Raw genomic sequence first — 25753 nt, 5'->3', positions numbered from 1 at the left:
CCTGTGCACCGTGTCCATTTGCAGCAGCATATGCTTTTTGGTGATCCCTGAGGCTGTGCTTTGGGTTACTTGTAGTCCTGATCCCGAGCAGTATTTCCACTGAAGATTTCTGGCCTACACTCTACGAGTGTTCCGTGGGCTGGTATTTTGTGATTCAGCTCGAGGTCCCTCGGCGATCCCTGGTCCGTCGACCTGTGGGTCCCTGTGAAGGTAACTTTGACCTTCTGTGGACTTTCCTGGTTGCTCCAGATGTGCCCTGACTCTCCATAGCTTGGAGAGTCCCCAGGACCTTGCTGGTCCTCACCGAAGCATCTTTCCTCTGCTCGCGTGGGTTGCAGTTGCCAAGGTTTGTTGAGTTCCGTCTTCTTCCCTTCTTCACTACCAGATACCTCCTTGCCATCTTCCATGTCATCTGCCACCCATACACCCCCCCCCACCCCTCTCCCTCCCTCTCCATGCATTCTTCTTAATGTACCCCATCGTGCTCCAGCTTTTGGCTGTTGCTCTCCGGGCCAGCCACTGGAGTGCTGACCTCCCTCCATTCTCCATCCAATTCTGTCTCTGCACCGGATCATGTCCTATTCTCCCTCAGCCCCTCGTTATAGGAGGGAAGGAGGAAATCGGCTTCTGAGATCTCTACATGTGGTTATCTCCCGTTCTTGTTTTACTTGCTGCGCTGTAGTGAAAGAGCTGTTGAATGGCCTTATTCATGAGGGGTGACTAGGAGGAAATAAGGGCACTAGTTGGACTCCTGACAAGTTGCACATACTAGACACTTGGACACATCTCCCTGTCGGCGGAGCACTGCTCCTTGGGTTCTTGAGCCATTCATTTTGACACTGGAGCTTGCTTTCCATGCTGGTGTCACATTTTGCATAAGTGGTAAGCGTGTGCCCTTTAGTTTTGTCCCTCAGCTCTCCAGCGTGTCCTCATGTTTTGCATACTTGCAGCTCTATAGGGGCGGAGCTGCTTACGACGCAGCAGAAGCTCACGCAGGTGTCGCAAGAGGCAGCAGCATTGAGGACGGTGGTGAGCACTCAGGAGGGTCAGCTGTCTACTCAGTCGTGCACCATTTCAGAGCTCCAGGAGGACAGGAGGAACCTTTCAGAGCTTTTGCACTCTAGGGAGGTATGTGCACACTCTGGCCAGTTATCCGCCTTCTCTTAGCGCCTCGAAGCCGTGTCTAATATCTCATCTGACTGCCTCTGTCCTTTGCCAGAAAAACTTAAAGCTCACAGAGGATGAACTTTCCATCAAGCGTGAGCTGGTCCGTAGCCTGCAGGCAGAGGTGGCCTTGCTGAAGGAAGAGGGGACCAGCAAGGAGGAGCGCTTGCACAGTTTAGAGATGGAGCGCAGACGACTCCATAACATCATCCAAGAGCTGAAGGTAAGGGTGGTCTCTTACTGGGGAAGGCAGGGTTTATTGAGGGCAAAGGCTCAGTGTGTGGGTGTGACCCCCTTGATGTAAACTCTGCAGCTGTTTTTGACTGTAGAGTGTGATTGGTCCTGAAAACTCACTTAATGCACTATAAAATCTAGATTGGGATTTTATTGAAGTGACTGTCTGCATAGAAGGTATGTGATGTTGTTTATTTATGTAGTGTAATTCTGCCTTGGGTGTGGCCTTGCAGTGCGTGAAGCAAGGAGACCCACATGGTCCTGTAGGGTCCCTGCCAGAGCAAGGACCAGGCCCTACCATCATATTCTGACTAGAGTTTTCTTGCTGTATGTGGGTAATTTGCCCTCCCTAATGTGCTAAAGACAAGTGATGCATAGAGGAATTGAATTTGCAATAGTGCACTGCCTATTACGAGAGTGGAAAGGATCATATGCCCATCTGACCACTAACGTTCACCCATCGCTCCACAGGGCAACATCCGCGTATTCTGCAGAGTCCGTCCCCTGCTGAAGTCTGAAAGCACCTATAAAATGGAACACATTCAGTTCCCACAGCAAGATGACCGCACTGTGGTCCTGTGCAAGACTGAGGAGGTAAGAGGGGTGGGGCTCTAGACGCGGAGGGTATCTGTAAGGCTTTTGGGAGGCTTGGGTGGCTGTGGAGGTGAGACAAACTTAGGTCTGGTTGGTTTTGGAGTCTGATCCTGAAGTGAGATATAGGCTTTTGGAAGGATGAGGCAGGGTGGAGAAGCAGTAAAGTTGTGAGCTGTAGGGGTGGACATTATACCAGGAAGGGCATGGACTCGGAAGGTGTATAAATCATTGCTGCTTTTAAGTGCCCAGGAGAAGGAAACGTGCTCTGTGGTAATTGGTGAGGGTGCAACATAGCCTTTGATGCCCATACTAGAAATGAGGGGGGAAAGGCAGTGCTGGGCTTCAGGGCATGTTTGGATTATGTGGGTCAGAGAGCAATGAAGGTGCTTTGATTTCCTGTTTGTTTTTGCTATTAAGTCTCATACAGGTCGTGAGAAAAAGGAGGCCCACAAGTATGACTTCTCTTTCGATCGAGTCTTCTCGCCCGCCTCCTGTCAGGATGAAGTTTTTCATGAGATTTCGCTCCTAGTCCAGGTATGTGGGGTGGGGGCTAACCCCTGAGAAGCACTAGTTATCTGGTGCTAGAGGGCATCAGGAAGAGGCATACTTGTAGGTGTTTGAAGTACATTTGAAAGGAGGAGGCGGGAGTATAACGATCTCCACATGGTCTAGAGTGGTCCGATGGCTCTGGTCTAATCTATCCAGGTCAGGAATCTGTGCTTGACATTATGGCTGTAGATTTGAACCCTGGCATGGCCACTCGGTCTTTAATACTCTCAAGAGCAATAAGTGCGATGTCACCAACCAGATGCCCCAGGTGGTGAACATGCGGATTACAAATGTATGTAATGCTATGTGGTCATACTGCCCCTTTTCAAAAGTCTGTCACCTATTCCTTGACTGTTCCCCTTCTGTTGATGGATGCGCATGCAGCGTTGCCCAATCAGTGTATATGCCTGCGTGTGCAGAAGGCTGCTGACTGCAATACTGGACCCAGCCCAGCACTGACCTGGCAGCTGCGTAGACTGCTTCAATTCATGCTTTGGCAAAGTCCATGGTTTTCCACTTCTTTATTTTGAGGTATGTGAACTTGTTCTATTTTTCTTCTTTCCCCAATTTAGTCTGCACTGGATGGGTACCACGTGTGCATATTTGCATACGGACAGACTGGCAGTGGGAAGACTTACACTATGGAGGGGCCGGAAGATGTGAACTATGAAACCATGGGAATGATCCCTCGAGCTGTGAGACAGATATTCCAGAGTGCAGAAGAGCTGAAATTAAAGGGCTGGCATGTACGTATGGCTCTCCTTCGAGCAATAATTAGGGCCTGCTAGCTATGCCACTCCTGAATCATTAAATCTTTCAGAGATTGACACAGGGCCATTGAATTATGTGACAGGAAAAGGCCAAATTATGCGGCAGGGTTGAATTAATTATGCGTCAAGAAAAGGCAAATTGTGTGGCCTAATGCAGCACATTTTGTAATAGTATTACCTCGTTTTTTCATTATTTTTAAACTTGATAACACTCTCTGGGCATTCTTTGCATCACATTAGTACCAATTTAACTCCTAAATATAGCAATAAGCAACAGATAGGTGACCAGTCCAGCTTTGCAAAGGTCCTTCCACTGTGCAGCAACAAGTGCTTTGCATTTTTAGTAACATTTGAGCTAGAAACTATTTTTTGGGGTTAAAATCTGCAGATTATGAAGCAGATGATGGATTATGTGGCAAATGAGGTAAATTTATAACTATGCAAAAATTGCAGTGCCGCACAATCTCCTAATTCCAGTGGCCCTGGATATACATGCTTGAATTAATCCTCATGTCTCTCTGAGAGCTATCCTGGCTGATGAGGCGTGTTACCCCAAAACCGATCCCAGGATGCTTGTTTTCGGTTCAGGGAGGACTTGGTTTGGCAGTTCGTTCGGGACTGTTCCCATGAGGCACAGGGTCAAGTCTTATTTGCATATGGCTGGGACCAAACTGGGGTGGCACAGTGAGCAAAAGAATGATGGATTTAACCTAGATCTCTTGACTGGGGGGTGAATGTATGATTTATTCAGCATCCGTCCATCATTCGTTTCCGTAGCACTGCTCAGAGTCCACAGCATGCATGGGAGCTTCTTTGTGGTTTTTCCCTTTGCTTTAAAATGATCTGCCCTGACTTTGCTTGCTCTCCTTTGCAGTACACCTTTACGGCAAACTTCCTGGAGATATATAATGAGACCATACGAGACCTACTTGTGAACAAACCAGAGAAGAACCTGGAGTATGACATTAAGCGTGTGAGCCCAAACAGTGATGAGCTACATGTTACGAACCTTCGGTACGTCAGCGTCTCATCTGAAGAGGAGGTAAGAATTCTGTGAGCAGAAAGTTTCTTTAATTGTCAGTACATGCTGCTGGGTGTGTTGGTCCCCAAATCTCTAGTGGCCTTGGTCTGAGAGGAAACATAACCTTGTGTTAAAGACCTTGGATCGCACAGACATTTTGGTATTTGGTCTTTTCTGAGACTTGGATAGAGAGGGGGAGTGTTGGTAGCCATTGGGGTCTCTCTGATGATGAAACCAGTGTCACCAGGATTTTCAAAACTTATATGAATAATCGAAGCGGGAAGTGATTCAAACAGCATCTGTGAAATACTAAGCTTTTCGGAACAAATGTTGCAATGAAATTGTAAGCCTACTTGTATTTTCTGGAATGAAGCTCCATGTGAGAAAATACCACTGGTTAGCCCCCACTTTTTGCCTCGTTTTGATGTGGTTTCGACTGTAGTGTACAGTGCCCCTGCCACCCAAGTTCCCTGTGCCAGTGCTTCTTCCATAAAAACAAATCACCAGTTGGCACTTCTACCCCCTGTAAGTCCCTAGTAAATGGCACCCTGTGTACCTAAGCCCTGGAAGCTGAAGAGGGTCTTCTCTCCTATTTCCCCCCCCCCCCCCACCTCATTGGGACCATGCCACTGGGCCATGTCCCTGCCCTTGCAGCTTACATGCCCCAGTGAGGTAGAAAACGACAAAGTCAACATGGCACCCTGTCTGGGCGCCATGCCAGCCAACACTGCCTGAAAGTATAGGTTGGCATAGGTACAGGTCTCAATGTAAAACCCAGAGTGCTCTAATAGTGGTAGTGTGGGTGAGCAGCCTTAGACCTAACACAAAGGAGTATAAGACATTTATTGCACACCAGTGCTCAATAATTGACACATGACTCCAGAAGGAGATCCTCCTGTGGGAGTGGGCATAGACCTAGCCCTGATTGGAGGAGTCTCCCCATCTTCAAGATGGCGGGGACTGAAAGATGTACTTCACCTCACCTCCCCCACCTTAGTGTTGGAGATGGCAGAGGTGGGACCACCGCCTATTCATCTTAAGTTGTCCTACCGGTTTTCCCTCCCAAAGTGTGGGTGAAAACCCAGGGCTGCCACCTACTGCTAGAAGCAGAGGCTGGGGGCCACATTACAAAGGCAAAAACAATCGATGGACAGAATGAAGAACAATGTCATACATTCACCCCAGTACAGAGATCTGGGCCTAAATCCATTGTTTTTTTGCTCACCATGCCATTCCAGTTTGAACCCAGCCATATGCAAATCAGTCTTGACCCAGTGCCTCATGGAAACAGTCCAACCGGTCCCAGGATGCTTGTTTCCGGTCCAGGGAAGACATGGCTTGGCAGTTCGGGCTGGACTGTTCCCATGAGGCACAAGGTCAGACTGATTTGCATATGGCCATGTCTGAAATGGGATGGTGGAGTGAGCTAAAGAATGATGATGGATTAAACCCAGATCAGTTGACTGGGGGTGAGTGTTTGATTTGCTCAAACGCTCCGTCCATCATCCCCTTTGGTATCGCTTTGTTCGCCCTAAGTTGGCAGGGTATGCCCAGACGTGGGTCCCTTGCTCACTTTGCCACGGGATTCAAGATAGCCTGGCTGATGAGGGTTATGAACCCGAAACCGGTCCCAGGATGCTTGTTTCCGGTCCAGGGAAGACATGGCTTGGCAGTTGGGGCTGGACTGTTCCCATGAGGCACAGGGTCAGACTGATTTGCATATGGCCATGTCTGAACTGGGGTGGTGGAGTGAGCTAAAGAATGATGATGGATTAAACGCAGATCAGTTGACTGGGGGTGAGTGTTTGATTTGCTCAAACGCTCCGTCCATCATCCCCTTTGGTATCGCTTTTTTTTACATTACAAATGCGGCAGCCCTTTGACTCTCCTCTGTTCGAGTACCGGCTCATCCTCTCATCCTGGGGGAGGAGGCATGACACCTGCCCAGGATGAGCATTGTTTCTGGTCCCAGAGAGCAGGGGCTCTCTATCCAGGGGCCAGAAACATGTCTGGTGGTGGCTGGCTGCCTACAGCCAGCCAGAGACCACACCAGGGTTAGCAGGTTTTCAGGGGGCACCTCTGAGGTGCCATCTGGGTGCATGGTACAATATATCTCACACTGGCATTAGTGTGGATTTATCGATAGGAGTAGTTTGGTACCAAACACTCCTGTGTTCAGTGAGGCCATCATGGTGCTCTGGAACTAGAGTTGTCGCTTCCCTGGCACTTACAATATTAGGGAATGGCCTCCAGTATTGTAGGGGCACATCTGCTCATGCAGATATACCCACATCTGTGCTATATTGCCTTAGGTCTGCGAGCCCTGCTAGAAGGGTGACTTAGCTATGCCTTCTGGCAGCATTGGCTGGCATGGCTCTCAGGCAGGGTGCCATGTCGACTTTGTTGTTTTCTCCATTATAGGGGTATGCAAGCTGCAAGGGTAGTGGCATGGTCCCAGTGGAATGGGGTGTGTATGCCAGGGGATGCTCTTCAGCTCCCAGGCCCTAGGTACCCAAGGTACCATTTACTAGGGACTTACAAGGGTTGAAGTACCAATTGGGGGTTATTTTTAGGGAAAAAGCACTGGCACAGGGGACCTGGTTGGCAGGGACCCTGTGCACTACAATTGAAATCAGCTCAAAACCAGGCAAAAGTTGGGTCTAACCATGCAAAAGAGGCAATTTTTCACACTAATAACTTCCAGTGGGCTTAAAGTCCACACATTGCTTACATTTGTTTCGTTTACTGTCACTTGCATTTGCTTGCTTCTTATTTGTGACCATTTTTGTGAGGGCTAATCATGCCACGATGGGTAGATTGAGGAACCTCCCGAACATCTTGCTTCCCCATGTAGACCTCCATATACTCTCTGGTATACTTTCCCAATGCCCTCATGTAGTGAATCGTTGCATAACGTCTTAATAGTATCTGGCATTGACACCTTCAAGGCCCTTCTCAAGCTCATCCGTATATATGAGATCCGCTAACTTTGGCCTGGGTTCCATCTTAGTACAAAACCCTTTCAGGCCCTGGGCGCCTTTTGTTTCAGTCACCATCAAGGGCAGGTGCTCGCAAGCCTTTGACTGGTCTGAATCAGGGTGCGCCCTGGGCAGTCCGAAAGCCACAGACACCTAACGTGGCTTTCTCCCAGATCTGTCATCTTGTTCCTCCTGACTTGCCTAACTTCTCGGTTTCCTGCTGCTGATCTCCTGCAAACCAGAGTCTGTGCTGATCTAATCCTAGCCTGATCCATGAACTTTTGATTACCGGCCTCCCCCACTGTAGGTAGACCTTTCAAGCATCCATCTCCCTCTGTAACCATCCGCACATGGGCGGGAATATTCAGTGCTTATGACTTTGATGAGGATACCCCTGGAAGAGAACTAGGATTACAGGTAAGTAACTTATCCTTTTTGTTACACAGGTGATTTTAAGGAATATTTGTATGTTTGAAAAATCGACAGAAGAATTTCTGGTAAAAACCAGGCAATGTTATCCTATGGAGGAAAGTTTGGTTATCGGATAATCACAGTTGTGATTACTTTGTAGGGTCAGTGCTGGGCACAAAGATCCAGCACTGGGATCTCTCCTGATAACAGGTGAGTAATTTCGTTTTCGTTCTGGTGATTTTGAGTGAATATTTTAAAGTTTCAAAACTCGACATGAATTTCCAAGTGAAACCAGTCAATGTTACCCTATGGAGAAAATGTAGGTTATTGGTTTTCAGGTAAGTACTCGACTGGCAGAGTTAAGGTTCTGGGGTAAGACTCGGAGGTGTCCCAGGGTCAGGTAGGTACAGTTGTTACACCCTCCGCAGTACAGGGGCAGCCGGGTGCAGGGAGTTGGGCCCAATGTTAGCCTATGGGCGAGAAAGCAAAAGACACACAATTGATGGACGGAATGCAGAACAAATCAAAACCTTCTCCCCCAGTCAAGAGATCTGGGTTAAATCAATTCTTTTGCTCACCATGCCATCCTAGTTTAGACCTGGCCATATGCAAATCAGTCTTGACCCTGTGCCTCATGAGAACAGTCTAGCCCGAACTGCCAAGCCAGGTCCTCCCTGGACCGGAAACAAGCATCCTAGGACCGGTTTCGGGGTTTCACCCTTCTTCAGCCAGGATACCTTGATTCCAGTGGCACAGTGAGCCCGAGACCCACGTCTGGGCATACCCGGCGCACTTAGGGTGAGAAAGCAAAAGACACACAATTAATGGACGGAATGCAGAACAAATCAAAACATTCTCCCCCATTCAAGAGATGGTTAGCCAGTGGCAGGCAGGGGGCTTTGGTTAGTGGCTGCTAGCATGCAGGCCACGCGGCTGTGGGAGCTGGGCTCCTGGTCACTCACACAGGGCAAGTGGGGAAGTAAGATAGGGTAGATGCTGCACTTCAAGGGGCACTCGGGCGGCTGGGTGCAGGGTGCTTTTGAGCGGTCGGGCGCTCAATGTATTTCAATGAAGAAGCTGCAAGATGAACAAAGGCTGCAAGCTCGGGGACAGGGATTCTTCAGGTGTGACCACCACTTCGAGAGGTAAGTTGGGAAGCTGTAGGTTAGGTAGACGCACAGGGGGCCGCAGGGCGCTGGGTGCTGCGGTGTCTTTTGGCGTCGGGAAATCTTACCCTCTGCTGGTCGCGTTTGGAGGGGTCCCTGGTTCTGAGGCTGCAGGCGTCATCAAGAGAGTCGGAGGGTCCTTGGATGCTGGATTCTAGGTCACAGTCGCCAGGGGGACGTCCTCGTGGTCTTTGTTCACTCAGGCACAGCCCGGGCTCGGCGGGTGCAGAGTGTGCTGGATTTGTGGTTCTGTAGTAGGGGATCTCTGTGTATAGTCATAATCTAGTGAATAGTCCCGCCCATGTGCGGGGACCCCGGAGCAATAAAAAATAATCTCTTAAGGTGTCAAATCATGCAGACCTGCATCCACCTTTAAGAGAGAATTTAATTTAAAGACATAATGCAGCCTATACCCACAGGCTACACTGTCCAGTACTTCAACTAGAAAATTCCACCAACATCCACAAACAGCACTGCCTGTCCAGCTTTTCTCCACAAGGGAAAAAACCCTGCCTCTACCAGCAAAAGCCTCTGGAATGATAGAGAGGAAGGAATGGACAGACAAGCCCCATAGGCTGCCATTATGTGGCTCAGAACAGGATACTGTGCCTTTAAGAAAACTTTCCAGAACTTTCCCAGTATCCCAGAATGCACAGCAGGTCCCTTTTACTTTCAGTTCTTTTTTCCGGCTCCTGCTAGCAGGACCCTGGAGCATTGGGCTCTCCCTTTTCATGGGTTTATTTGTTACTTTTCAAGTGATTTAGTGTTAGTAAAGTCCTTTCCTTCTGGTGTTGTCAGCATGCCTGGCTTGTTCGACAAGTGTCCTGATTGTGAAAGGAAAAAGGCTAAGTCAGACCCACACAGGGTGTGCATAGTCTGCCTTCCCCAGTCCCACGTGCCTGAGGAGTGTGAGATCTGCCGCTCTTTTTCAGCCAGGACCCTGAGAGAGAGGATGAAGATCAGGCTCCAGGTCCTGGAGGACAGAAGGCTGAAGGCACGAGGTGGGTCTGGAGGGGCTGATTCTGCCCATGCTGAGGCCTCTGGGGGGCTCCCCAGGGGCAGGAAGACCAGCAAGCGTCCCCACTCCCCGTCGACGGCGGCGTCGAGGGGGATGATTCCGGTCAGTTCGCCATCTCCCCAGGGCTCTGGGGAGAAGCGGCGTCGACGTCGAAGGAGCTGAACAGGCCGCCGTCGACGACATCGGCATCTTCGCCGTCAAGCCATCGGCGTCGAGATCAGGCCCGGCGTCGGCGCTCGCCGTCGAGGGGAGAGCGCCGATCGGCGAAGAGAAGGTCGCCGTCGAGGGGCTCCTCGACGTCGCGTGCCGGCCGACACCCGGCGTCGAGGCGGCGGTTACCGTCACGAAGATCGACGTCACGAAGATCGACGTCACGAAGATCGACGTCACGAAGATCGACGTCACGAAGATCGACGTCACGAAGATCGACGTCGAGGCGGCGGTCGACGTCGAGGCGGCGGTCGACGTCGAGGAGGCGGTCGACGTCGAGGAGGCGGTCGACGTCGCAGAGGGGTTCGTCTTCGAGATGGCGCAGGGGGAGCCCTGACGCCAGGAGTAAGAGCGGAACAGAGTCGCCGGGATCGGTGTACTCCGTGGTGTATAGTATACACCTCCTCGGATCCCTCCGCCACCACCACCACCGACTCCTCCTCCTCCACCGCCACCACCACCACTGCCTCCACCGCCTGCGTCACCACCTCCACCTCCCCCTCCTCGGTCTATACCACCTCGCACTCCGTTGGGGCCACCTGCAGTTCCGCCGCGGTCGGTCTCCCTGCCCAGGTATCTGACTCCACCGCAGGGGACGCCGAGGCCACGACATCCATGGTCGCCGGGCCCGGCTAGACCGGCGTGTGAGAAGTTGGCCTGATGTATGATGTCACTAGTTATAGTGTACACCTTATATCAGTCCAAATACCCTTATGGTGATTGGTTGTAAAGTCAACCTTATAGACCAGCTATCCTAGTGGTAGCATGGACAAGAGCAGTCTTAGGCTAAACTCTGAATGGCATGTGAAGCCAGCTGTGATACCATATATAATCCCTTGAATACCAAATGAAAGGACACCACAACAGATATATATATATAAAATAAAGTGTATTTATTCTAAGCAAACCCTCAGCACTCTTTATGAGATTAGAGGTAAGTACAACACAGTCTTATTAATGCATACAGTAAGTCACACAGGTAAGTAATACAGTTAGGCCCTAGGGGCCACGCAAACCATATACTAAATAAGTGGTATAAGAACCACTGTCACGGAAATAGAATAGGCCTAGGCCTAGGGAATCGCTGGGGCTACACTACACTAGCGTTAGTTAGGAAGTGGGAGGCCCACGGGATTCGTGTGCAGAGTGGAAACACTCACGCGTAATGCGTAAAAGTCAATAGCAATAGTACAGTTTAGAAAACGGTAGATTTAGGACACTTCCGGAGTAGCTAGGAAGTTGAGACTTGAAAACTAGACACTAGGATAGTCACTATCCTGATGAGCACCGGAGTACCCAAGTTACCTAGCCCACAGGCTGCGGGTGCATAGGGGTGAAGATGCGTCGTTTTCGTCGTCGACTCCTATGGATGCCTGAAGAAAGATGCTGACAGGCAGTCAGTGAAGAGTGTCCGGTGGATCCCAAGGCTGGGATCAAGAAGAGAAGAAACCTGCAAGCAGAAGGGACAGAGTCAAGGTCACTAGCCAGTGACCACGTGGAACCAGGAAGGAACCAGGCGATGTCGTGAAGAGTTGCAGGTGAAGGTGAAGCTTGTCGCTGCAGCCAGGAGGACCAGGAAGCGTCGAGGACGACCAGGACCAGGAGGCGAGCTGTCCCACGAAGGCTCTTGCTGTCGGCGGCGTCGAAGTTGGACTAGGACTCACCAAGCCTTGGCAAGCGGAACCCACGAAGAACAAGGGACTTGCTTCTGGTGCAGACCAAGAAGGTCTGGGGTGCTTCTTCTTTGCAGAGAAGCGGGAGCCAGTCTGGAGGAGCCAAACCAGCGCAGAAGATTTCAGGGAGCGTCGTCACAAAGGCCACTAGCCAGCGGACAAGCAACCGGACAGACGCGGCAAGCAGGAAAATGCTGAAGGGCCCCACGCAGGACTCGTGGAGTGTGGGGGGCTGGTCTTCGGTGCAGATGGTGCTTGGGGTTGGGGCTTCTCAATCCCCGGTGCACAACTTCGAGGGTACCTCAGAAGCTGCGCTGTAAGTTACTAGCCACTTTTCCCAGGTAGCCGGTCCCACGTCGCTCGTCGCCTCCACGGATCTCAGCTCTGCTGCAGATGTGGATGAGGGTCGGAGAAGTCTGGAAATCAAGGCTCTGGTCGGGCTCTGCAGTCGGTTCCTCGTAGAACTGTCGCAAAGCAAAGGGTAGTCTCTTGATGGTGCCTGTTTGCACAGGGTAGCCACTCCTTGGCTACAAGGGAGATTCTTCAGTCTTCTTCTTTCGTCGAATGTCGAAGGTCCAGAGTTTCTGTTCAGTTTTGCAGGTTCAGGATAATCTAAAGTCTTGAGGCCCAACTCCCACTCTTATACTAATCTGGGGGGCTGGGATACCTGCTAGGTCACGCCTTATGGGTGGGACCTGGGAGGGGGTGGTTACACCCACTTCCCTTTGTCCAGTTTCGCGCCAGAGCTGGGGCTGGAGTGCCCCAGCGCCGGTTTGAACTGGACTATGCAAGGAACACCTTGTGTGCCCCAGGCATGTCTCATTCCTTTCAGCCCACCCTGCCCCAATACACTAAAGGCTGTCTGGAGAGGTGCTAGCACCTCCCCAAGCAGGAAACCTATTGTCCAGGCCTCCCTGGCTGGGATCACTCCCAGCTGCAGGAGGTCAGACTTGTGTCGTGGCAGCAGCATCCATTTTGTGATGCTGAGGCTTTGGTCAGAGGCTAACAGTTGAAGTATGATTTTAACATGTCTTTCCCTCTAGAAGGGGGGAATAATATTCTCATGTCCAGAAATGGCATGGGGGTATTATTCCCGAGTGTTAGACACCTTACACGACATGTTTTGATAAAGCCAGACCATAGTTACCATAACCGTCTAAGATTATAAGGCACTTTAAGAGTATATGGTAGGCTATATCATAGAACAGCTATAAGGACAAGGTTCCGAAAGCTGCAGACAGGCTCAGCTCATGCTAGAGCACCATCTCACATGTTACCAAGCACTCTGCCTCCAGGATTGTCAAGGCCTGCCATAGGAGTGACTGATAGGTACACATGTGTCTATATGTAAGTTAGGTATAGGAATACTACACCTAAGCAAGGGGTGATTACACGACCTTGCCCCAGCTGAGTGATCAGCCAGTTGTGTCAAAATGGAAGGCCAGGCCAGGGGTGGCACAATACATGCTGCAGCCCCTGGTAGGCCTAGGGTACACCTATGCCCTGGGTACCTAGGGTACACTGTACAGGGGCCAATAAGGTGATCCTATCCAAATGGGTTATGCACCTAAAGTACATAGTATTAATTTAGAGAGAGAACAGCAGGGCTGTGGGTCTGATTAGCAGGCCCACAGCCACATCTAAGTCGAAAACCAGTAAAGCAAAAGCAAAAAGTGGGGGTGAACATAGAAAGCAGACCCTACTCTCCTACACAACCCCCCCCCCCAAACTTAGGGACATTAAACTAACCTTGACCAGTTGAGTCTTCATGTTCTAAGTGGAAATATCTGGAGAGTCCATCTGCATTGGCATGGTCAGTCCCAGGTCTATGTTCCACTGTGAAGTCCATCCCCTGTAGGGAAATGGACCACCTAAGAAGTTTGGGGTTTTCACCCCTCATCTGATTTAGCCACAAGAGGGGCTTATGGTCTGTCTGAATTTTGAAGTGAGTGCCAAACAAGTATGGCCTCAGCTTCTTCAGGGCCCAAACCACAGCAAAGGCCTCCCTCTCAATAGCTGACCAACGTTTCTCTCTAGGGGTCAGCCTTCTACTTATAAAAGCAATGGGCTGGTCTTGACCATCTACATTCAGTTGTGAAAGAACAGCTCCCACACCTAACTCAGAAGCATCTGTCTGGACAATGAACTCTTTGGAGTAGTCTGGACTTTTCAGAATAGGTGCACTGCACATGGCCTGCTACAGGTCATCAAATGCTTTTTGACAGCTCACTGTCCACTGAACTTTCTTTGGCATCTTCTTGGAGGTCAAGTCATTAAGTGGTGTCACTATGGACCCATAGTTCTTAACAAACTTTCTGTAGTACCCAGACAGGCCCAAGAAAGCTCTGACCTGAGTCTGGGTAGTTGGAGGAGCCCAGTCCTTTATGGTCTGGATCTTGCTCTCCAGTGGTTGAACCTGACCCCCACCAACTAGGTGGCCCAGGTATACAACCTTGCTCTGCCCTATCTGGCACTTAGTGGCCTTGATAGTGAGGCCTGCCTTTTGCAGGGCCTCTAAAACATTCCTCAGGTGGACCAGGTGATCCTCCCAGGTGGAGCTAAAGACAGCAATATCATCAAGATAAGCTGCACAATAATCATCCAACCCAGTAAGGACTTGATTCACCAGCCTTTGGAAAGTGGCAGGTGCATTCTTCAAACCAAAGGTCATTACCACAAATTGATAATGTCCTCCTGGGGTCGAGAAAGCAGTTTTGGCCTTTGCACTCTCAGCTAGTCTGATTTGCCAGTAGCCTGCTGTTAGGTCAAATGTGCTCAAAAACTTAGCAGCTGCCAGTCTTTCAATGAGCTCATCTGCCCTAGGTATTGGGTGGGCATCTGTCCTAGTGACAGCATTGAGACCTCTGTAATCCACGCAAAACCTCATCTCTCTCTTACCATCTTGGGTGTGAGGCTTTGGCACAAGGACTACAGGACTAGCCCAAGGGCTCTCTGAAGGTTCAATGACTCCCAGCTCCAACATCTTTTGTACCTCAACTTTTAAGCAGTCCCTGACATGGTCAGGTTGCCTGTAGATTTTACTCTTCACAGGCAGACTGTCACCAGTGTCCACCTCATGGGTGCACCAGTTTGTCTGACTTGGGGTCAGAGAGAACATATGTCTGTAGGCCTGCAAAACTTGTCTGCAGTCCTGTTGTTGATGGACAGTGAGGCTGTCAGAAAAGACCACACCATCAACTGAGCCATCATCAGGGTTCTGAGTCAACAGGTCTGGGAGAGGGTCACTCTCTTCCTCCTGCCCCTCATCTGTAGCCATGAGTAGCCCCATGTCTGCCCTGTCAACATATGCCTTCAATCTGTTGACATGAAGCACCCTGTGGGGGCTTCTGGGAGTCCCAAGGTCCACCAAGTAGGTGACTTCTCCCTTTTTCTCAACAATAGTGTGGGGTCCAGACCATTTGTCTTGGGGTGCTGCTGGGGCCACTGGCTCCAACACCCACACTTTCTGTCCTGGCTGGTAAACAGTCAGTACAGCCTTTTGGTCATGCCAAGCTTTTTGGAGTTCTTGGCTTGCCTCAAGGTTTTTAGAAGCCTTCTTCATATACTCTGCCATCCTGGAGCGGAGACCAAGTACATAATCCACTATGTCTAGTTTGGGTTGTCTGAGAGGTCTCTCCCATCCTTCCTTCACCAAACACAGGGGTCCTCTTACAGGATGCCCAAACAAAAGCTCAAAAGGGCTGTAGCCAACCCCCTTTTGTGGGACCTCTCTGTAAGCAAACAGAAGGCAGGGTAAAAGGATGTCCCATCTTCGCCTAAGCTTGTCTGGTAATCCTTTTATCATTCCCTTTAGGGTCTTGTTGAATCTCTCAACAAGCCCATTGCACTGTGGGTGATAGGGTGTGGTGAACTTATAGTTAACACCACACTCCTTCCACATTGCAGTCAAGTATCCTGACATAAAGTTGGCACCTCTGTCAGAAATGACCTCCTTTGGAAAGCCCACTCTGGAGAATACTCCAAGCAGGGCCCTTGCCACAACAGGAGCTGTTGTGGTCCTCAGGGGAATTGCTTCTGGGTACCTGGTGGCATGGTCCACTATCACCAGTATGAATCTGTGCCCAGATGCTGTTTGTGGGTCCATTGGTCCTACAATATCTATGCCCACTCTTTCAAAGGGGACCCCCACCACAGGTAGTGGTATGAGGGGGGCCTTTGTGGTGCCACCTGATTTGCCACTGGCTTGGCAGGTGACACAGGAGCGACAAAACTCCTTAGTATCTTCTGACATATGGGGCCAGTGAAAGTGAGGGACAAGCCTGTCCCAAGTCTTGTTCTGGCCTAAATGTCCTGCAAGGGGAATATCATGGGCCAAGGTTAGAAGGAAGCCTCTGAACTTCAGTGGTATGACCAACCTCCTGGATGCACCAGGCTTGGGGTCTCTAGCCTCTGAGTACAGTAGCCCTTCATCCCAATACACTCTATGGGTACCTTGAGCATTCCCTGCAGCCTCAGCAGCAGCCAGCTGTCTGAGGGGTTCAAGAGAGGGGCAGTCTAATTGAGCCTGCCTCAGATCTGCCCTGGAAGGTCCCCCTGTCCCAAGAAACTCAACCTGATCAGGTTCAAGTTCTTCTAGGACAGTTCCTTCAGGGCTCTCAGAATCATCCTCCTGGGAGGGCTGATCCACCACCTGAGGCAGGGGGGAAGGCACAGCCTTAACCCTACTGCTCTTTCTCTTGGGTTGTGACTGGTCCATAGTTTCAGGATCCAGCACTTGTTCAGTGTTGCACTTTTTGGCCTGTGACCTGGTCACAGCAAGGACATGTGCATCTATCCCCAGCATTTCTGCATGGGTCCTATACTCCACTTCAGACCAAACTGAAGTTTCAAGATCATTGCCCAGTAAACACTCTACAGGAAGGTCTGAACTAACAACAACTTTCTTGAGGCCAGTTACCCCCTCCCCAGGAGAAGTTAACAATAGCCACACTATGGGAGGTAGTGGCATTGCTAGCGTTGGTCACTAGGTAATTCTCACCTAGTATGATCTGTCCAGGGTCCACAAAAGCAGGTGTCACCATTGTGACACTGGCTCCAGTGTCCCTGTAGGCCTGAGCCATTCTTTGGTTGATAAAAGGTGTCTGTCTGTACTTGCCCAGGTTACTGGGGCCTACAGTAGAGGACAAAGCTAAGTCCCCATCACAGATCAGGACAGCCTGAGTAGGTACTCTGACTAGGCCAGAATCCTCCTCAGTTCCCAGGGTTAACCCTACTACACCCTTTTGCTGGGAACCACCACTTACAGCTGAACTAGGGGGTACAGTTGCCTTAGGGGCAATGGTGGCTGGGGGCTTATCCTTCTTGGTGCACTCACTAAACCAATGTGAGTTGGACTTACAATAGTTGCACCATGGTTTCTTTTGGCCATCTTTCTTCTTATCCTTTTTGGAACCACCCTCCCCCTGAGCCTTTTGGGGGCCTGGTGAAGACTTCTGGTCTTTTTGTTTCTGCTCATTACCCTTCTGGTCTGCCTTTTTCTGATCACCGCCCTGGTTCTGGTTTTTCTGCTTAACTCTAGTCCTGACCCATCTATCTGCCTTCTTTCCCAATTCTTGGGGAGAAGTCAGATCAGAATCAATCAGGTGTTGATGCAATAGCTGGTTTTGACAGTTGTTAAGTATTTGCTCTCTCATGATCAAATTATACAATCCTGTATAGTCCTTAACCTTACTTCCCATTAGCCAGCCTTCCAGAGCCTTAGTGGCACAATCTACAAAGTCAGTCCAGTCCTGAGTCTGTGTCTTCTGGGTATCCCTGAACAACAACCTGTATTGTTCAGTGGTTAGGCCAAACCCATCAATCAGAGCACTCTTCAGGACAGTGTAATTATCTGCATCCTCATCACTAACTGTGAGGAGCTTGTCTCTTCCTTTCTCAGAGAAGGAGAGCCACAAGATAGCTGCCCACTGACTTTGGGGTACCTGCTGTACTTTGCAAGCTCTCTCCAAAGCAGTTATCCATTTGTGGATGTCATCCCCACACTTGTAGGGAGGGACAATCTTGCTCAGGTTTCTATTATCATAGTGCCTGTCTCTATCTCTAGGAATGTTGCTGTCACCAGTGGGTTCTAACCCACTTAACTTTTGCTCTCTAGCCAGAGCAAGCTTCTCTTTGGCAAGGGCAAGTTCTTCCCTCTGAATCCTCAGATTAGCCTCCCTCATTCTGGCTGCATGCTCCTTTCTCTCAGGTGAAGTCATTCCCCTGTGAGAGGAAGCATTAGAGATGCTAGAGACATGGGAGTGGATGGATTCCCTTGAAGGGGATCTGTCCCTCCTGCTTCTCTGTGAATGCCTACTTGTGGGTCTGTATGGGGGGACCCCATGCAAACTCCCATGTAAACTTAAGTTAGCCTGGCTAAGTCTCCTTACTTGGCTCTGGCTGTCTACCTCCCCATCTGAAGCCCCATCTGACTCCTCTGTGGTGGGTAGACCCTCCTCTGTGCCTAGGGCACCTGCCTGAGATGCCCTCTGAGCATCATACTCCTCTAGGAGTTGTCTTAACTGAAGGAGGGTAGGGTTTGCACCCTGTTTTATTCCTCTGGAGGTACACAATTGTCTCATCTCCTGGAATGTTAAGGTATCATACCTAGAGGGGGTCTTCTGCAGACCTGACCCTCCTGGGAGAGCATCTACTTGATCTCCTCCCAGAGGCATGATCTAGTGAGGGTGTGGTGTGTGCACCTACCTACACTAGTTGTTTCTACTAAACCTCTCTAGTAGTTGTAGTCAGGGTGTGTTACTCCCTTCAACCTACCACTACTAAGTCCAGTAGGACTTAAGTATTATAAACTATGTTATATGTGTGAGAAGTTGGCCTGATGTATGATGTCACTAGTTATAGTGTACACCTTATATCAGTCCAAATACCCTTATGGTGATTGGTTGTAAAGTCAACCTTATAGACCAGCTATCCTAGTGGTAGCATGGACAAGAGCAGTCTTAGGCTAAACTCTGAATGGCATGTGAAGCCAGCTGTGATACCATATATAATCCCTTGAATACCAAATGAAAGGACACCACAACAGATATATATATAAAATAAAGTGTATTTATTCTAAGCAAACCCTCAGCACTCTTTATGAGTTTAGAGGTAAGTACAACACAGTCTTATTAATGCATACAGTAAGTCACACAGGTAAGTAATACAGTTAGGCCCTAGGGGCCACGCAAACCATATACTAAATAAGTGGTATAAGAACCACTGTCACGGAAATAGAATAGGCCTAGGCCTAGGGAATCGCTGGGGCTACACTACACTAGCGTTAGTTAGGAAGTGGGAGGCCCACGGGATTCGTGTGCAGAGTGGAAACACTCACGCGTAATGCGTAAAAGTCAATAGCAATGTTACAGTTTAGAAATAGATAGATTTAGGACACTTCCGGAGTAGCTAGGAAGTTGAGACTTGAAAACTAGACACTAGGATAGTCACTATCCTGATGAGCACCGGAGTACCCAAGTTACCTAGCCCACAGGCTGCGGGTGCATAGGGGTGAAGATGCGTCGTTTTCGTCGTCGACTCCTATGGATGCCTGAAGAAAGATGCTGACAGGCAGTCAGGAGAGAGTGTCCGGTGGATCCCAAGGCTGGGATCAAGAAGAGAAGAAACCTGCAAGCAGAGGGGACAGAGTCAAGGTCACTAGCCAGTGACCACGTGGGACCAGGAAGGAACCAGGCGATGTCGTGAAGAGTTGCAGGTGAAGGTGAAGCTTGTCGCTGCAGCCAGGAGGACCAGGAAGCGTCGAGGACGACCAGGACCAGGAGGCGAGCTGTCCCACGAAGGATCTTGCTGTCGGCGGCGTCGAAGTTGGACTAGGACTCACCAAGCCTTGGCAAGCGGAACCCACGAAGAACAAGGGACTTGCTTCTGGTGCAGACCAGGAAGGTCTGGGGTGCTTCTTCTTTGCAGAGAAGCGGGAGCCAGTCTGGAGGAGCCAAACCAGCGCAGAAGATTTCAGGGAGCGTCGTCACAAAGGCCACTAGCCAGCGGGCAAGCAACCGGACAGACGCGGCAAGCAGGAAAATGCTGAAGGGCCCCACGCAGGACTCGTGGAGTGTGGGGGGCTGGTCTTCGGTGCAGATGGTGCTTGGGGTTGGGGCTTCTCAATCCCCGGTGCACAACTTCGAGGGTGCCTCAGAAGCTGCGCTGTAAGTTACTAGCCACTTTTCCCAGGTAGCCGGTCCCACGTCGCTCGTCGCCTCCACGGATCTCAGCTCTGCTGCAGATGTGGATGAGGGTCGGAGAAGTCTGGAAATCAAGGCTCTGGTCGGGCTCTGCAGTCGGTTCCTCGTTGAACGTTTCACAAAGCAAAGGGTAGTCACTTGATGGTGCCTGTTTGCACAGGGTAGCCACTCCTTGGCTACAAGGGAGATTCTTCAGTCTTCTTCTTTCGTCGAATGTCGAAGGTCCAGAGTTTCTGTTCAGTTTTGCAGGTTCAGGATAATCTAAAGTCTTGAGGCCCAACTCCCACTCTTATACTAATCTGGGGGGCTGGGATACCTGCTAGGTCACGCCTTATGGGTGGGACCTGGGAGGGGGTGGTTACACCCACTTCCCTTTGTCCAGTTTCGCGCCAGAGCTGGGGCTGGAGTGCCCCAGCGCCGGTTTGAACTGGACTATGCAAGGAACACCTTGTGTGCCCCAGGCATGTCTCATTCCTTTCAGCCCACCCTGCCCCAATACACTAAAGGCTGTCTGGGGAGGTGCTAGCACCTCCCCAAGCAGGAAACCTATTGTCCAGGCCTCCCTGGCTGGGATCACTCCCAGCAGCAGGAGGTCAGACTTGTGTCGTGGCAGCAGCATCCATTTTGTGATGCTGAGGCTTTGGTCAGAGGCTAACAGTTGAAGTATGATTTTAACATGTCTTTCCCTGTAGAAGGGGGGAATAATATTCTCATGTCCAGAAATGGCATGGGGGTATTATTCCCGAGTGTTAGACACCTTACACGACATGTTTTGATAAAGCCCAACCATAGTTACCATAACCGTCTAAGATTATAAGGCACTTTAAGAGTATATGGTAGGCTATATCATAGAACAGCTATAAGGACAAGGTTCCGAAAGCTGCAGACAGGCTCAGCTCATGCTAGAGCACCATCTCACATGTTACCAAGCACTCTGCCTCCAGGATTGTCAAGGCCTGCCATAGGAGTGACTGATAGGTACACATGTGTCTATATGTAAGTTAGGTATAGGAATACTACACCTAAGCAAGGGGTGATTACACGACCTTGCCCCAGCTGAGTGATCAGCCAGTTGTGTCAAAATGGAAGGCCAGGCCAGGGGTGGCACAATACATGCTGCAGCCCCTGGTAGGCCTAGGGTACACCTATGCCCTGGGTACCTAGGGTACACTGTACAGGGGCCAATAAGGTGATCCTATCCAAATGGGTTATGCACCTAAAGTACATAGTAGTAATTTTACAGAGAGAGCAGACAGCCTGAGACCCTGAATGGCAGGATCTCAGGCCAACTAAGTCGAAAAACCAGCTAGACACTAGGCAAAAAGTTGGGGGTAACCATAGTCAGATATCCACCTTCCTACACAACCCCCCCCCAAACGAAAGGAGATAAGGCTGGCCTTGACAAGGTAAGCCTCTATTGCCTGAGTGGCCATATAAGGAAGAACCAGCACTGGCATGGTTACCCCCTGTCTCATGGTCCACTAAGCAATCCCTCATCCTAAAGATATCATAGGGTCTCCACCATAGGGAATCTCTACCTTTGGTGTGTCTTTGCAAAGTAAAAGGCTGGTGTTGAGATGGAGTACTGAAGTGAGTGTCCTCAAAGTGAGGCCTCAGCTTCCTCCAATCATCCTCCACCCTGGATGCCTTTCTTTCTCTAACTGAGTTGCACTGTGCTCTCAGGGTCAGCCTCTGGCTACCTAAAGCTGGAGGCTGGGTCCCTTTTGTGGGCTTACTGGAGGGACAGGTCAGGTTTGGGGTCCTAAGGTCCCATGTTTGCCTGTGCCCAACAGAATCCCTCTGGGGGAGGTCCCTAACTACCTGTGAAGGGGATCCCTCAGGAATGTTTTTACCCATCACCTGGCTAGGGCAACTAACCAGGCAATCCTCATTCTTTTGAAGGGGGGGTTCTTGTGGACAGGGGCCCTCTTGGGGTCCACTGGCCTCCCTGACCTCTGCAGCCCTGGGCTGACTGAGGCAGGGTAGAGAGAGGCAGGCTACCTGCACCAGACTGGGTCCCACCTTGAAAGGGGCCACTGACATCAGAGGCTCTGCCAGGCCAGGCCTGGCTACCTCTGGGGCAGTTCCTTCACAAGGGGTGAGGTCAGCTCCCTGAGGAGGCTGACCTCTTCCTAATGTCTGGGGAGAGGGAGACTTTTCTTCCTCCCCACTACTCTCTGTTGGTGTGGAGTGATCCATGGTTTCAGGCTTCACTACACCTATATCAGTCTGAGTGTGGGCTGAGACCATTACAGCCTTGCCAACCTCTTCAGGAAGGCACTCAGTTTGTGTTTGAGCTGTGACTGTCACAGCTCTGCCAATTTCTACAGGGAAGTCTGTCTGTGCCTGGGCTGTGGCTACCACTGCCCTTCCAACCTTTTCAGGGAGGAAAGCTACTTGGACAGGGGTTGTGACTGGCACAACCCCACTACCCTTTTTGGAAAGGCCTACCATTTTAGAATGGGTGTCTTGTTCAACTCCAGCCCAAGCTGAGAGTTCTAAGTCATTCCCCAGCAAGCAGTCCACAGGCAAGGTTGGAGACACTGCCACCCTTTTAGGGCCAGTGACACCTCCCCAGCTGAGACATACCTCTGCCATGGGATGACTGTTCTGTTTGCCATCAATGTTAGTTACCTGGTATGAGAAACCAGGCAAAAGCTGCTCAGAGGGAACTAGCCTATGGGCCACCATAGTGATGCTAGCTCCAGTGTCTCTGTAGGCCTCAGCTTTTCTACCATTGATGTAGGGTTCCTGTCTGTACCTACCCAAAGTGTTGGGACAGGCAGTGAAGTTGGCAAACCCCATGCCACCATCACAGACAAGAGTAGCTGCTGTAGGGGAATTGGCTAAGCCAGGATCCCCCTGTGTTCCCCAAGAAAACCCAACCAAATTTTTGGGGGCACTCCCACCACCTGGGGGATTACTGCTGACAGTAATAGGTGGTGTGACAGGAGTAGTTGGAGGAACGGTTTTGTTTTTAGCCTGTGGACAACTGCTGTCAGTTTTCCAATGCCCAGGTGTTTTACACACATGGCAGTAAGGCTTTTTAACTGTGGTAGAGGAGGGAGCTTGGGACCCACCACCCTGTGTGGAGTTTTGGGGCCCTGAGGAAGATTTCTCTTTTGCTTTATCCCCACCCTTCTCTTGAGGCTTGGTGGTATCTTTCTTTTGGTCACCACCCTGATTTTTAGGCCTAATCCTGGTCCTGACCCATTTATCTGCCCTCTTTCCCAATTCTTGGGGAGAGGTCAAATCTGAGTCTACCAGGTGTTGATGGAGAAGCTGGTTCTGACAATTACTAAGGATCTGCTCCCTCATAATCAACTTGTACAATCCTGTATAGTCCTGCACCTTGCTGCCAGTTAACCAACCTTCCAAAGCCTTAGTGGCACAATCCACAATATCAGACCAGTCCTGTGTCTGTGTCTTCTGGGTGTCTCTGAACAACAACCTATATTGCTCAGTGGTTAAGCCAAACCCATCTATCAGAGCACTCTTCAGGACTTTGTAATTGTTTGCATCCTCATCACTGACTGTGAGGAGCTTGTCTCTACCTTTGTCAGAAAAGGAGAGCCACAAGATAGCTGCCCACTGACTTTGGGGTACCTGCTGTACTTTGCAGGCCCTCTCCAAAGCAGTCATCCATTTGTGGATGTCATCCCCATTCTGATATGGGGGGACTATCTTGCTTAGGTTTCTATGGTCATAAGACCTATCCCTATCTCTAGGAATGTTGCTGCCACCAGTGGGTTCTGACCCACACAATTTTTGCTCTCTAGCCAGAGCAAGCTTCTCTTTGGCAAGGGCAATTTCTTCCCTCTGAATCCTCAGATTAGCTTCCCTCATTCTGGCTTTATGCTCCTTTCTCTCAGGTGAAGTCATTCCCCTGTGAGAGGAAGCATTAGAGATGCTAGAAACATGGGAGTGGATGGATTCCCTTGAAGGGGATCTGTCCCTCCTGCTTCTCTGTGAAAGCCTACTTGGGGGTCTGTATGGGGGGACCCCATGCAAACTCCCATGTAAACTTAGGTTAGCCTGGCTAAGTCTTCCTACTTGGCCCTGGCTGTCTACCTCTTCCTCTGAAGTCCCATCTGACTCATCTGTGGTGGGTAGACCCTTATCTACAGCTATGGCACCATCCCTGGCAGCTCTTTCAGCATCATAGGCCTCCAGAAGCTCCACTAGCTGTCTAAGGGTAGGGTTTGCACCCTGTTTTATTCCTCTGGAGGTACACAATTGTCTCATCTCCATGGAATGTTAAGGTATCATACCTAGAGGGGGTCTTCTGCAGACCTGCCCCTCCTGAGAGAGCATCTACTTGATCTTCTCCCAGAGGCATGATCTAGTGAGGGTGTGGTGTGTGCACCTACCTACACTAGTTGTTTCTACTAAACCTCTCTAGTAGTTGTAGTCAGGGTGTGTTACTCCCTTCAACCTACAACCACTAAGTCCAGTAGGACTTAAGTATTATAAACTATGTTATATGTACCTAGACAATATCTGTGTGATCTTTCAATTTAGTATCTCAAGATTACAATGGTATTACAACAGCAAGCTCAGATCCCAACCGCTGCTCACCAATGTGAGAAGTTGGCCTGATGTATGATGTCACTAGTTATAGTGTACACCTTATATCAGTCCAAATACCCTTATGGTGATTGGTTGTAAAGTCAACCTTATAGACCAGCTATCCTAGTGGTAGCATGGACAAGAGCAGTCTTAGGCTAAACTCTGAATGGCATGTGAAGCCAGCTGTGATACCATATATAATCCCTTGAATACCAAATGAAAGGACACCACAACAGATATATATATAAAAGAAAGTGTATTTATTCTAAGTAAACCCTCAGCACTCTTTATGAGTTTAGAGGTAAGTACAACACAGTCTTATTAATGCATACAGTAAGTCACACAGGTAAGTAATACAGTTAGGCCCTAGGGGCCACGCAAACCATATACTAAATAAGTGGTATAAGAACCACTGTCACGGAAATAGAATAGGCCTAGGCCTAGGGAATCGCTGGGGCTACACTACACTAGCGTTAGTTAGGAAGTGGGAGGCCCACGGGATTCGTGTGCAGAGTGGAAACACTCACGCGTAATGCGTAAAAGTCAATAGCAATGTTACAGTTTAGAAATAGATAGATTTAGGACTCTTCCGGAGTAGCTAGGAAGTTGAGACTTGAAAACTAGACACTAGGATAGTCACTATCCTGATGAGCACCGGAGTACCCAAGTTACCTAGCCCACAGGCTGCGGGTGCATAGGGGTGAAGATGCGTCGTTTTCGTCGTCGACTCCTATGGATGCCTGAAGAAAGATGCTGACAGGCAGTCAGGAGAGAGTGTCCGGTGGATCCCAAGGCTGGGATCAAGAAGAGAAGAAACCTGCAAGCAGAGGGGACAGAGTCAAGGTCACTAGCCAGTGACCACGTGGGACCAGGAAGGAACCAGGCGATGTCGTGAAGAGTTGCAGGTGAAGGTGAAGCTTGTCGCTGCAGCCAGGAGGACCAGGAAGCGTCGAGGACGACCACGACCAGGAGGCGAGCTGTCCCACGAAGGATCTTGCTGTCGGCGGCGTCGAAGTTGGACTAGGACTCACCAAGCCTTGGCAAGCGGAACCCACGAAGAACAAGGGACTTGCTTCTGGTGCAGACCAGGAAGGTCTGGGGTGCTTCTTCTTTGCAGAGAAGCGGGAGCCAGTCTGGAGGAGCCAAACCAGCGCAGAAGATTTCAGGGAGCGTCGTCACAAACGCCACTAGCCAG

The 25753-nt window shown here is 50.1% G+C and overlaps 1 protein-coding gene across 1 annotated transcript in view; it reads left to right on the top strand.

Annotated features, from left to right (window-relative positions):
* KIFC1 (kinesin family member C1) overlaps window positions 1–25753 on the top strand; it is a 149537-nt gene that overhangs the window by 54926 nt on the left and 68858 nt on the right. The window contains exons 7-12 of the mRNA XM_085623557.1: window positions 951–1128; window positions 1220–1387; window positions 1870–1992; window positions 2410–2526; window positions 3114–3287; window positions 4186–4353. Coding sequence (XP_085479683.1) covers window positions 951–1128; window positions 1220–1387; window positions 1870–1992; window positions 2410–2526; window positions 3114–3287; window positions 4186–4353 — 928 coding nt within the window. The remainder of the gene's footprint in view (window positions 1–950; window positions 1129–1219; window positions 1388–1869; window positions 1993–2409; window positions 2527–3113; window positions 3288–4185; window positions 4354–25753) is intronic.

Source organism: Triturus cristatus, chromosome 1_1, assembly GCF_964204655.1.
Source record: "Triturus cristatus chromosome 1_1, aTriCri1.1, whole genome shotgun sequence".
Taxonomy (NCBI): Eukaryota; Metazoa; Chordata; class Amphibia; order Caudata; family Salamandridae; genus Triturus; species Triturus cristatus.
The sequence above is the reverse complement of the archived record's forward strand: the minus strand, read 5'-3'. Positions and strand labels throughout refer to the sequence as shown.